Source organism: Lucilia sericata, unplaced genomic scaffold (assembly GCF_015586225.1).
Source record: "Lucilia sericata isolate MDLA Ls3-8-SP2 unplaced genomic scaffold, ASM1558622v1 Contig000583F_arrow, whole genome shotgun sequence".
Classification (NCBI taxonomy): domain Eukaryota; kingdom Metazoa; phylum Arthropoda; class Insecta; order Diptera; family Calliphoridae; genus Lucilia; species Lucilia sericata.
In genome coordinates, this window is record NW_023994590.1 from 96867 (window position 1) to 109585 (window position 12719).

Here is a 12719-nt window from a genome sequence, read left to right on the forward strand (position 1 = left end):
ATAGTCTGTCTATAGTCTAGTCTATGTTTCCCCCTAGTATATAGTCTAGTCTATAGTCCTAGTCTATAGTCTAGTCTATAGTCTAGTCTATAGTCTAGTCCTATAGTCTAGTCTATAGTCTAGTCTATAGTCTAGTCTATAGTCTAGTCGCTATAGTCTAGTCTATAGTCTAGTACTATAGTCTAGTCTATAGTCTAGTCTATAGTATAGGCTATAGTCTAGTATATAGTCTAGTCTATAGTCTAGTCTATAGTCTAGTCTATAGTCTAGTCTATAGTCTAGTCTATAGTCTAGTCTAGGCTATAGTCTAGTCTATAGTCTAGTCTATAGTCTAGTCTATAGTCTAGTCTAGTCTATAGTCTAGTCTATAGTCTAGTCTATAGTCTAGTCTATAGTAGTCATAGTCTAGTATAGTCTAGTCTATAGTCTAGTCTTAGTCTAGTCTATAGCTAGTCTATAGTCTAGTCTATAGTCTAGTCTATAGTCTAGTCTATAGTCTAGTCTATAGTCTAGTCTATAGTCTAGTCTATAGTCTAGTCTATAGTCTAGTCATAGTCTAGTCTATAGTCTAGTCTATAGTCTAGTCTATAGTCTAGTCTATAGTCTAGCAAGTCTAGTCTATAGTCTAGTATTAGTCTAGTCTATAGTCTAGTCTTAGTATAGTCTATAGTCTAGTCTATAGTCTAGTCTATAGTCTAGTCTATAGTTGGTCTATAGTCTAGTCTATAGTCAGTCTATAGTCCTAGTCTATAGTCTAGGGTCTATAGTCTAGTCTATAGTCAGTCTATAGTCTAGTCTATAGTCTAGTCTTAGTCTAGTCTATAGTTAGTCTATAGTTCAGTCTATAGTCTAGTCTATCGCTAGTCTTATGTCTAGTCTATAGTCTAGTTATAGTCAGTCTAAGTCAGTCTATAGTCTAGTCTATTAGTCTAGTCTATCGTCTAGTCTATATCTAGTCTATAGTCTATAGTCTAGTCTATAGTCTAGTCTATAGTCTAGTCTATAGTCTAGTCTATAGTATAGTCTATAGTCTAGTCTATAGTCTAGTCTATAGTCTAGTCTATAGTCTAGTCTATAGTCTAGTCTATAGTCTAGTCTATAGTCTAGTCTATAGTCTAGTCTATAGTCTAGTCTATAGTCTAGTCTATAGTCTAGTCATAGTCTAGTCTATAGTCTTAGTCTATAGTCTAGTCTATAGTCTAGTCTATAGTCTAGTCTATAGTCTAGTCTATAGTCTAGTCTATAGTCTAGTCTATAGTCTAGTCTATAGTCTAGTCTATAGTCTAGTCTATAGTCTAGTCTATAGTCTAGTCTATAGTCTAGTCTATAGTCTAGTCTATAGTCTAGTCTATAGTCTAGTCTACAGTCTAGTCTATAGTCTAGTCTATAGTCTAGTCCATAGTCTAGTCTATAGTCCAGTCTATAGTCTAGTCTATAGTCTAGTCTATAGTCTAGTCTATAGTCTAGTCTATAGTCTAGTCTATAGTCTAGTCTATAGTCTAGTCTATAGTCTAGTCTATAGTCTAGTCTATAGTCTAGTCTATAGTCTAGTCTATAGTCTAGTCTATAGTCTAGCCTATAGTCTAGTCTATTGTCTAGCCTATAGTCTAGTCTATAGTCTAGTCTATAGTCTAGTCTATAGTCTAGTCTAGTCTAGTCTATAGTCTAGTCTATAGTCTAGTCTATAGTCTAGTCTATAGTCTAGTCTAGTCTATAGTCTAGTCTATAGTCTAGTCTAGTCTATAGTCTAGTCTATAGTCTAGTCTATAGTCTAGTCTATAGTCTAGTCTATAGTCTAGTCTAGTCTAGTCTATAGTCTATTCTATAGTCGATTCTATAATCTAGTCTATAGTCTAGTCTATAGTCTAGTCTATATTCCAGTCTATGGTCTAGTCTATAGTCTAGTCTATAGTCTAGTCTATGGTCTAGTCTATAGTCTAGTCTATAGTCTAGTCTATGGTCTAGTCTATAGTCTAGTCTATAGTCTAGTCTATAGTCTAGTCTATAGTCTAGTCTATAGTCTAGTCTATAGTCTAGTCTATAGTCTAGTCTATAGTCTAGTCCATAGTCTATTTTGTAGTCTATTCTATAGTCTAGTCTATAGTCTAGTCTATAGTCTAGTCTATAGTCTAGTCTATAGTCTAGTCTATAGTCTAGTCTATTGTCTAGTCTATAGTCTAGTCTATAGTTTAGTCTAAAGTCTAGTCTATAGTCTAGTCTAAAGTCTAGTCTATAGTCTAGCCTAAGTCCAGTCTATAGTCTAGTCTATAGTCCAGTCTATAGTCTAGTCTATAGTCTATTCTAGTCTATAGTCTAGTCTATTGTCTAGCCTATATTTAAGTCTACAAAGTAATCCATTATTGGGTTTATAGCCTTGCTTATAGTCTAGTCTATATTCTAGTTTATAATCTAGTCTGTTATATGGTCTAGTTAATAGTCTAGTCTATTTCTAATATATAGTCTAGTCTTTAGTCTAGTCTATAGTCCAGTCTATAGTCTAATATATAGTCCAGGCTATAGAATACTATAATATACTCTATAAAATAGTATATAGTCGAGTTTATAGTCTAGCATATAGTCTAGTCTATAGTCTAGTCGATAGTGTAGGCTATAGTGTATTTTACAATCTTGTCAAGTCAAGACTATATTCTAGTATATAATCTAGTCTATATTTTTGTCTACAATCTAATCTATTGTTTGGTCTATATTCTAGTCTATAGTCTAATCGATAGTGTAGTCTATAGTCTATTCTATAATCTTGTCAAGTCAAGACTATATTCTAGTATATAATCTAGTCTATATTTTTGTCTACAATCTAATCTATTGTTTGGCCTATATTCTAGTCTATAATCATGTCAGTAGTATAGTCCATAATTTAGTCTATAGTCTAGCCTGAAGTCCTGCCGAATATTCAGCCTAGTATATAGTATAGTGTATAATTCTAGTCTACAATCTTCTGCATAATCTACTCTATTGTCTTTTATATAATCTAGTATATATTCTAGTCTATAGTTTATTCTATAGCCTAGTCTACAGTGATGATACATATTGCATCTAAAATGTATTAATAAAAACACTTAGACCTTGTTCGTGATGTGCGTTTCTTTACCAGACGTTCACACTAACTACTAACCTATCGAAGGCACACACAGCTTGAGATAATGATGAAATTTACACTTTTCTATACTCTAAATTGATCAATTGATCTATGAAACATGTTATTAAGGGATTTATGGGTACGGCAAGACCACAAGTTTGAATTGAACTAAATCCAATACTGTGGTTACAGGAAGATTTTTATTAAGTGTTTTGATAATAATTGATAATTACCTTAAATTTTGTGCCTGTTGTAGCGAAAAGTCCTTCTCCGGCCAAGGAATTTCAGCCTGCTGCCGAATTTGCAAATTTGAGACAATTTGCAGGGGTGCTCCATTGTTTGTTTTTATAATATGATGTTAAACTTTACTTTTTTCACTGGAATTCACTTTAACACTATTAATTTTAGCAGAATATCTTACTTCTTAATACATTGTTATAATAGAAGCCACTTTTTTCACACAAATTGCATTCGGTGCGAAAGAATTTCTGCCAGCAGCCGAATTGGCAAATTTGAGACACTTGGCTGAGGTGCTCCATAGTTTGTTTTTCAAATAAACGTTTTTTAGTAGAATTTATTTAAACACTATTAATTTTAACAAAATATCTTACTTTTTAACGCATTTTTACAATAAAAGCTTCTTTTTCCACAAATTGCATTTGCTGCAAATGACATGCACATTTTTGTTCACAAACTTGTTGACGCTTGTTTTTGTTTTCTTTTTTTTTCTTTATTCACATTTTGTTTATGAGCTTATTTTCATGCACAGATGATCATATTTTTTATTAATTTCATTTATTTAACATTATTTTCAAGTAAATCTTTGTTTTTGTTAACTAAATTTTACAAATTTAACACGACTTTACAAAACAAACTTTGCAAGCAAAAACAATTGTCAAGCTAACCTCACTTTTTTTATAGAAAAAATATTATAACGGTATTTTACCAATCATGTAGTTGGCAACACTCTTGATTAATCACACTCTTTTTACTAAACAGTGGCAACTTCTGCTTTAACAGCTGTGTGTTTGTTTTTGCAAATGACTAGAACAAAACAAAAACTGACATTTCATTGATAATTTTCTTTACAAATTCCTTAACACCCTGCTTCGTTAGAATAAATAGTTGTTGAATTAAAACGAAAAAAAAAAAAAAACAATAAAGTGTTTTTGTAAAGGAGGCGTGGAAAAAGAAACTCTTCAGTTCAGTTTTATTATACACACACGCATTATTTAAAAAGTGAAAAAAGAAAAACTTTTGCAAAAAAAAACGAAAAGAAAAGAAAATTTGCCAGCAAATTTTTTTAAACAAAGAAAATTTTTAATTAAAATTCCATTAGTTAGTATAAAAAATTTAACAAAGTGTCGCATAGTGAGAAAATTAAACCGAAACAACGTTTTAAGGTTTATGATACGTTCATGCTAAGGGCGATTTTAGGGTCGGATTCGACCGATTCTCAGGAGGACGCAGCAGCTGCAGCAGGTGGTGGTGGAGGAAGTACGGCTAGTAGCAGTGCAGGTGTAAGTGGTAGTGGCAAAAATTCCAATAGTCCGGCTGGTAGCTCTCAAGGCAGTGGCAGTGGTAAAGTAAGCGGTGTTGGCTCAGGCAGATTGGCCAGTTCTTTTTGTCGTGGTGGATGCAGTCGCTCGATTTCCTCCAGTGCAGTTTTAAACAATTACGATTACGGCACTCCGGCCACAGTAGCTCCCTCAACTTCCACACATTCGGGCAGCGGCTGTATAGCATGCGAAGCTGATAAACACTATCAACAGCAGCAGCAACAACATCATCACTCAGAAACGGCAGAGCGTAAAAGTCGCCGCAGTTTTGCCACACGCAGTAGTTGCAGCAAAATGTCACATTCCAGTTCTAGTTCTATGCGTGGCAGCTCACGCAGTTGCTTGTCCAATAATTCAAAATCCGTTTCGCCGGGCAGCTATAGTTGTAACGCCTTAAATGTAGACTTCACCACCTACACAGCCACCCATCAATGGACGAAAATGTTGGAGTGTGCTGAATTTGTGGGAGCCAAGTAAGATATATAATTAAACAAACCCTTAAAAACACAAATATATTTCCTTTTTTTTCCTTTTCCCAGACGTTCCAAACACACAGTGGTGGCCTATAAAGATGCCATGTATGTCTTTGGTGGTGATAATGGCAAGACCATGCTTAACGATTTAATACGTTTTGGTGTTAAAGATAAATCCTGGGGTAGGGCTTGTGCTACGGGTACCCCTCCCGCTCCCAGATATCACCACTCTGCAGTAGTTTTTGGTAATTCCATGTTTATATTTGGTGGCTATACGGGTGACATACACAGCAATTCGAATCTCACAAATAAAAATGATCTATTTGAATATGAATTTCAACGAGCCATGTGGGTGGAGTGGAAATTTTCGGGAAAGTATGTAAAAATTTAAGGTTTTGATGGTAAAAAGGAAAGCTTTTTAATATATTTATTGTTCAATTAGAATGCCTGTGGCTCGTTCTGCTCATGGCGCCGCAGTTTATGATAATAAAATGTGGATCTATGCGGGTTATGATGGTAATGCTCGCCTGAATGATATGTGGACTTTGAATTTAACGGTGAGTTTTAAAAAATGTTATTTTATTCAGATTAAAATCCAGGTCTCTAGTTCAGAATATAAATTGGTTAATGTTCCAGACAATAGAATGTCTTTACTGCAGACAATAGACTAGTCTATAGACTAGACAGTTTAGTCTATGGTCTAAGCTGTAGTCTAGTCTATAGTATAGTCTGCTCTATAGAATAGTCTAGTCTCTAGTCTAGTCTATAGTCTAGTCTATAGTCTAGTCTATAGTTTAGTCTATAGTCTTGTCTATAGTCTAGTCTATAGTCTTGCCTATAGTCTAGTCTATTCTATAGTCTAGTCTATAGTCAATTCTATAGTCTAGCCTAGTCTATAGTCTAGTCTATATTCTAGTCTGTGGTCTGCTCTATAGTCTAGTCTAAAGTTAGGTGTATAGGCCAGCCTATAGTTTGTTCCAGAATATAGTCCAGTGTATGTTCCATTCTAGAAGGTTTTTCTTTAATTTTTTGTTTATCACTTTTTAGGGTGAAAATCATCAATGGGAGGAAATCGAACAAAAAGGCGAAAGACCGCCTACATGCTGCAATTTTCCAGTGGCTGTGGCCCGCGACTGTATGTATGTGTTTTCGGGACAAAGTGGTATGCAAATAACGAATTCTTTATTTGAGTTTAATTTCAAAACTAAAACGTAAGTAAAAGGAAAACGAACAACTTGATAGATTTGCTCAAAAATAAACTAAATATTTCCATTAATAGCTGGCGTCGTATTGGCAACGAACATGTTTTAAGAGGTGTAGCCTCTCAACCTCCCTCAAGACGCTATGGTCACACTATGGTCCATCATGATCGTTTCTTATATGTTTTTGGTGGTTCGGCCGATTCCACTTTACCCAATGATTTACATTGTTATGATCTGGATTCACAAGTCTGGTCGATTATACAGCCAGAACCTAATTCAGATGTACCCTCGGGTAGAGTATTCCATGCCAGTGCGGTAATAAGTGATGCCATGTATATTTTTGGTGGCACGGTGGACAATAGTGTTAGGCGTGGTGACACCTATCGCTTTCAATTCTCTAGCTATCCCAAATGTACTCTACGAGAAGATTATGGTAAATTTTTCAATGAAAAACAATTCTGCGATATACAATTCATAGTGGGTCCCGAAGAAACGAAAATAATGGCCCATATAGCCTTTGTGGCGGCGCGTTCAAAATATTTAAGAACTAAAATCTTGGCTGCTAGAGATGCCAGGCAACAGCAAATGGAAAAAGTGTTTGGTTCGGGTTGCATAGAAGTGCGCACTTGTACGCAGGGAGCAAATCAAGAACCTTTATTGGAAGTGCGTTTACCCAATGCCAATCCCGAGGCATTTGAGATTATACTCAATTATATCTATACAGATCGTATAGATTTAAAGGAATCGTATAATAAGAATATTATAATACTTATAACGGATATTTATCAATTGGCGGGTTTATTTCTAATGCCCCGTTTGGCTCATGGTTGTATACAGTATTTGGATTTTAAAATTAATAAACAGAATGTTTTGGAAGCTTTGTACAATGCGGATAAGAAGAAGTATGTTTTAGCCACAAAACCGTTTTGAAATTTTTCATTATATTTGTTTTCTTTAAACAGGATACAAATTGTCAAGGATCATTGCATGCATTTCCTAATCAAAGAGGAAAACTTTACCGATGTTGTAATGTCCAATGAATTTAGCGATTTAGATAAACCTTTATTGGTGGAAATTATACGCAAAAAATTAAATCCCAGTAAAATAGTGGCTGATCCTAATATGGATAAGAATGTGGGTAAGTAGAAGGAATGGAAGATTTCAAAATGCAATACGTTTTTAATACATGTTCTATGATTTACAGGCACCACTTTGGAAAGTGATATGGCGGTATTTTTGGAGTCCACCGGCAAAGATTTTTGCGATATAAACTTAGTTTTGGAGGGTCAGGTTATCATGGCTCATAAATCTATATTATCGGCTCGCACACAATATTTCCAGGCCATGTTTCGTTCATTTATGCCACCGGATAATACGGTTAATGTAAGTTTAAAAAGTAAAGCTTAACTATAAGCCAAGCTATAGTTTGATCTATAAACTCTACTATAGTTCAAAATATGGACTCAATTATTGAAAGTTCTTTAGATCAGACTATAGTCTAGTTTTTTATTGCTTTAGATGTGATTTTTCTGAAAACTTTTGGTTTTAGAATGAAATTGGAAAAAGTAGTAGAAATACTACTATTTCCAAAAACTGTATTTTAACAGAAACTATTATTTATTTGAGTTTAAAATAGGATTTTTGGAAAAGATTTTCGTTTTAGAAGATAATTTTAAAAAGTAGTAGATATACTACTATTTTAAAAATCTCTATTAATAACAAAAACTTGTTAAGAACTAACAATATTTACTTATTTGTTCTTAAAAACAAATTTTTTCGAAAATTTAAAAAAGTAGTAGAAATACTACTATTTGACATATCACATTTTTATAGAAAAAACTTGTTAAGTACCAATAAAAGTTGTTATTTTTTGTGAAAAATATTCGTTTAGGAGTAAATTAAAAAAAGTAGCAGAAATACTACTATTTGAAAAATCAAATTTTTTATAAAAAATTTGTTAAAAACTGACAATAATATTTTATTTTTCCTCTAAAACAAATTTTTGCAAAAAATTTACATTTTCGAAAATAATTAGAAAAAGTAGTAAAAATAATACTACATATTTTCAAAATCAGTTTTTGTTAAGTTACAATAAAACTAGTCAATTTCTGCTTAAAAACTGATTTCTGTGACAAATATACGTTTAGGAGTAAAATTATAAAAAGTAGTAGAACTACTACTATTTGAAAAAAATCAGATTATTATGACAAAAACATATTAAAAATTAAAAAAAAAAAATACTTATTTTTTTCTTAAAAACAGAATTTTGCAAAAAAAAATATATTGGAAGATAATTTGAAAAAGTAGTAGAAATACTACATATTTTCAAAATCAGTTTTTTATACCAAAAACTTGTTAAGTTACAATAAAACTAGTCAATATCTGCTTAAAAACTGATTTCTGTGACAAATATTCGTTTAGAAGTAAAATTATAAAAAGTAGTAGAACTACTACTATTTGAAAAAATCAGATTATTATGACAAAAACATATTAAAAATTAAAAAAAAAATACTTTTTTTTCTTAAAAACAGAAATTTGCAAAAAAAAAATATATATTGGAAGATAATTAAAAAAGTAGTAGAAATACTACTATTGTCAAAATCAGTTTTTTATAGCAAAAACTTGTTAAGTAACTATAAAACTAGTTTATTTTTGCTTAATAGTTTTTTTGAAAAATATTCGATTTAGAGTAAAATTAGAAAAAGTAGTAAAAATACTACTATTTGAAAAATCTGATTTTTATGCCAAAAACTTGTTAAATAACAATAAAACTAGATAACATCTGCTTAAAAACTGATTTTTGTGACAAATATTAGTTTTAAAGTAAAATTAGAAAAAGTAGTAGAAATACTACTATTTGAAAGTTCAGATTTTTATGATAAAAACATGTTGAAAACTAACAAGATTGTCGTATTTTTGGTTAAAAACTAACTTTTAAGAAATTTTTGGCACCTTTTAGTTTTTAAAAAGGAAAGTAGTTAAAATACTACTTTTTTCAAAAATTCGTTATTATTGAAAAAATAACATTTATTATCAATAATAATATTTTAATATTGCTTTAAAACATATTTCTGTAAGAATTTTCTAATTTAGAGTTTAATCACAGAAACAATAGTAGAAATACTACTATTTAAAAAATCTAGTTTTTATAACAGAATCTTATTAATTTTAAAAAATCTAGTTTTTATAACAGAAACTTATTAATTTTTAATAAATCTTGATTACTGTTGAATAAAAACTAATTTTTGCAGCTGTTTTTAAAAAAGTATTGAAAATACTACTTTTTAAAAAAATCCATTTTTATTGAAAAAATATCATATATTAACAATATTAAATATTTATTAACGCTTAAAACTGTTTTTGTTAAAAATTTCCCGTTTTATAAAATATTTAAGAAGAGTAGTAGAAATACTACCATTTTAAAACGTCCTAATTTTTAGGCAAAAACTATGTCAGTATGTTCAAAAAACTTTAATTAATGCTTAAAATAAGTTTTTACAAAATTCTGACGTTTTAAGAAAAAGTATTAAAAATACTACAATTTCTACTACTTTTTTAGGGAAATGTTTTTAATACCAATTTTTTTTTTTGTTTTATAATTTCAGCTATTTAAACTTTATTTTTTATAAAAAATACTATTTTAAAAAAGTAGTATTTCTACTACCTTTTTAAAAAGTTTATATAAAACCGAAAAGTAGGCTTGAATTATATTTTAAGATATTTGAATCTTATTTCTTTTAAAAAGTACCATTTTCAAAAAAGTAGTATTTCTACTACCTTTTTAAAAAACTGATGTAATATCAAAAAGTGTATTTAAATTAAAATTTATGCAATTAAAACCGTAATTTTTATAAAAAATATCATTTTGAAAAAGTAAAAAACTGATTTAATACCAAAAATATATTTAAATTACAATTTTTAATTTGCATTTATTATAAGAAATACCATTTTTGAAAAAGTAGCATTTTTACTACCTTTTTAAAAAATTGATTTAAAACCCAAAAATGCACTTTTAATATAATATAAACTATTTAGCCTTAGTTTTTTATAAAATAATACCTTTTTGAAATAGTAGTATTTCTACTACTATTTAAAAAAAAATGTATTTAAAACCCAAAAATTATAATTTTGTAAAACAAATTGAAATTTACTTCTATTTCATTCGGATTTTTTCGCTTTTACAGATTTCCATTGGTGATATTTTACCCTCCGTCGAAGCCTTCCAATCCCTACTACGTTACATCTATTACGGCGAAACGAAATTACCGCCCCAAGATGCTCTCTATCTATTTCAGGCCCCTCACTTCTACGGCCTCTCCAATAATCGTTTACATTCGTTTTGCAAATACTCCCTCGAACATAATATAACCTACGAAAATGTTCTACAAACCCTAGAGGCTTCAGATTATACGAAAATTTTCGATATTAAAGAACATGCCTTAAAATTAATAGTTAAGGATTTTGCTCGTGTCGCACGTTTGCCTAAAATATCCGGTCTCTCGCGGGAGCTATTACTGGAGATTATACGAGCCGTAGCCGATTCACATGGTGAATTTTTAACACGTATTAGTATTAATACAGATATCTGAAAATTGGTGTTATTACAGCCTGCTTTACAATTCCTATTGGCCTGGCTGCAAAAGGGCAGCAGCAGCAGCAGCAACAATGCTGCCTGACACCTTAAAGTAATTGTTTTTCTTATGGGTTTTATGTTTTTTCCAAACTTTCTTCTATATTGTGCTAAAATATATTAGTTAAAAGTGAAATTCTTTAAAAAATATCAAGAAATTTAAATGTCTTTTAGATAATCTTTTTTATGTGTGTGAATTCTCGAAAACTTTTTTTCATAATACTCTTTTTCTGTTTAGCTAATTTAAGTTTTATTTTAATAAAATATTTTGATTTTTTTATAATTAAACTTTTGGCGTAATTTTTCTTTATATTAGTTATGTAAATGTTAAGATTTGATGTATTTTTTAAGCTTCAAGCATGTTTATTTGTTTTTAAGTGGTGTAATTATATATTTTCTTGATTTTTTAATTATTTTATAAAATCTTTTTGTTTTATATTAAATATAAATTGCAAAAAGATTAATAAATAAAAATAAAGCTAAAATAAACTAATTAACAGCAATTTTCTTCATTTAAAGAGGGATTTGATACGCAATTACTGAAAGATTTGCAGGTACATAAACCCGAGTATAGAAGAAAGACCAGAGGAACTATAGATCACACTATATACTGGTTTATAGATCACACTTTAGACTAGTCTATAGATCAAAGTATAGACTAGTCTATAGATCAGACTATAGATCACACTATACACTTGTTTATAGATCAGACTAGTCTATAATTCATACTCAAGACTAGTCTATACTTCAGACTAAAGTCTAATCTATAGCCTCCTTAGGAATCGATTTGCTGCAAAAACAACAACTCTTTAGAACTGAAATAATCCAATAAGTTTATACCAATATTTTCTCCTAAAATTCCATATTATACTGAATACTTTATTGCATTATCAAAAAAATAATGTAAAAAAATTTATAAAATTATATAAAAAATTGTTAATTTTTTTTTCATTAATACTTAAAATATCTGTTGCCCTTTTTGCCCGTACTATTCCTGCATTTGACTATCACCACTGCCCGTTTCTAGTTTCATTAAAACCACCGATTGTTCCAAACATTTCATTTGTTCTTCCAATGCCTGCTGACGCGAACGCAATTCCAAATTAAAAGGACGTATACGTTGAGCCGCCTCTTGTATTGTTTCTAATGTCTCTAATAAGTCCATAATTTTTGTTTGTGAATCACCATAATCCTCTAGGGTACGTGGATCAATGGATTCCTCATATTCACACAAATGTTTGTAAATACTGTCGACACGGTGATTGATACTTTCCACCTGTTAGGGTAAAGAAATCTTAAAGTTTTCCCTGGTAGTTTATACGTGATTAAAGTAATTACCAATTTTATATGATCTTGTGTTAGTGTATCCTGTAATTCGCTCATTTTATACAAGTTTTTTGGGGAATTCAATGATTTTTATAAAAAAAATTAAAATTTGCGGTGTATTGTTTATGTTTTTTCTCTGCGGCTGCAATTGCCAGTGACAGCTGTTTTGTTGTTCTTGTTTTGTTAAACAAGGTTGTATTTTTATTAGGCAAATGGTTGGCAACTCATGTCATTATTAACGGTTATTTTGATTTGTTTTGTTTGCAGTTTGTGATAATAATATTGTTTTATTCAACATTAATGGAATATTTTATTTAAAATAATAATGCAAATATAAAATATTTAAAAATAATCTGTTGTTATTATTGTAACAACATATATTCTTTAATTGTTGTTTGTTCATCTATTAAAGTTTGGTAACTCATTACAAAC

General features: G+C 30.4%; 2 protein-coding genes across 2 annotated transcripts; one reads left to right on the forward strand and one right to left on the reverse strand.

Annotated features, from left to right (window-relative positions):
• The first annotated feature begins 4193 nt into the window (after positions 1-4193).
• LOC119606422 (leucine-zipper-like transcriptional regulator 1 homolog) lies at positions 4194-11249 on the forward strand. Its single transcript, XM_037959935.1, has 9 exons — positions 4194-5129; positions 5196-5504; positions 5572-5686; positions 6177-6340; positions 6409-7233; positions 7294-7469; positions 7536-7714; positions 10516-10879; positions 10939-11249. The coding sequence occupies exons 1-9, from the start codon at positions 4516-4518 to the stop codon at positions 11013-11015; spliced, it is 2823 nt and encodes a 940-aa protein (XP_037815863.1). The 5' UTR covers positions 4194-4515; the 3' UTR covers positions 11016-11249.
• Positions 11250-11806: 557 nt separating this feature from the next.
• Positions 11807-12447, reverse strand: LOC119606425. The gene is made up of 2 exons (XM_037959938.1): positions 12300-12447; positions 11807-12237 (listed from the first exon to the last, which is right to left on the reverse strand). Exons 1-2 carry the CDS (start codon positions 12342-12344, stop codon positions 11950-11952), a joined length of 333 nt encoding a protein of 110 aa, XP_037815866.1. The 5' UTR covers positions 12345-12447; the 3' UTR covers positions 11807-11949.
• Between the last annotated feature and the right edge of the window lie 272 nt (positions 12448-12719).

Excerpts from the sequence above, each read along its gene's own strand:
- LOC119606425 (XM_037959938.1), bottom strand. The coding sequence starts at position 12,344 with ATGAGCGAATTACAGGATACACTAACACAAGATCATATAAAATTG. Across the intron at positions 12,238-12,299 it reads CACAAGATCATATAAAATTG|GTGGAAAGTATCAATCACCG; the intron begins GTAATTACTTTA and ends TTACCCTAACAG.
- LOC119606422 (XM_037959935.1), top strand. The coding sequence starts at position 4,516 with ATGCTAAGGGCGATTTTAGGGTCGGATTCGACCGATTCTCAGGAGGAC. Across the intron at positions 7,234-7,293 it reads TACAATGCGGATAAGAAGAA|GATACAAATTGTCAAGGATC; the intron begins GTATGTTTTAGC and ends TTCTTTAAACAG. Across the intron at positions 7,715-10,515 it reads CACCGGATAATACGGTTAAT|ATTTCCATTGGTGATATTTT; the intron begins GTAAGTTTAAAA and ends TCGCTTTTACAG.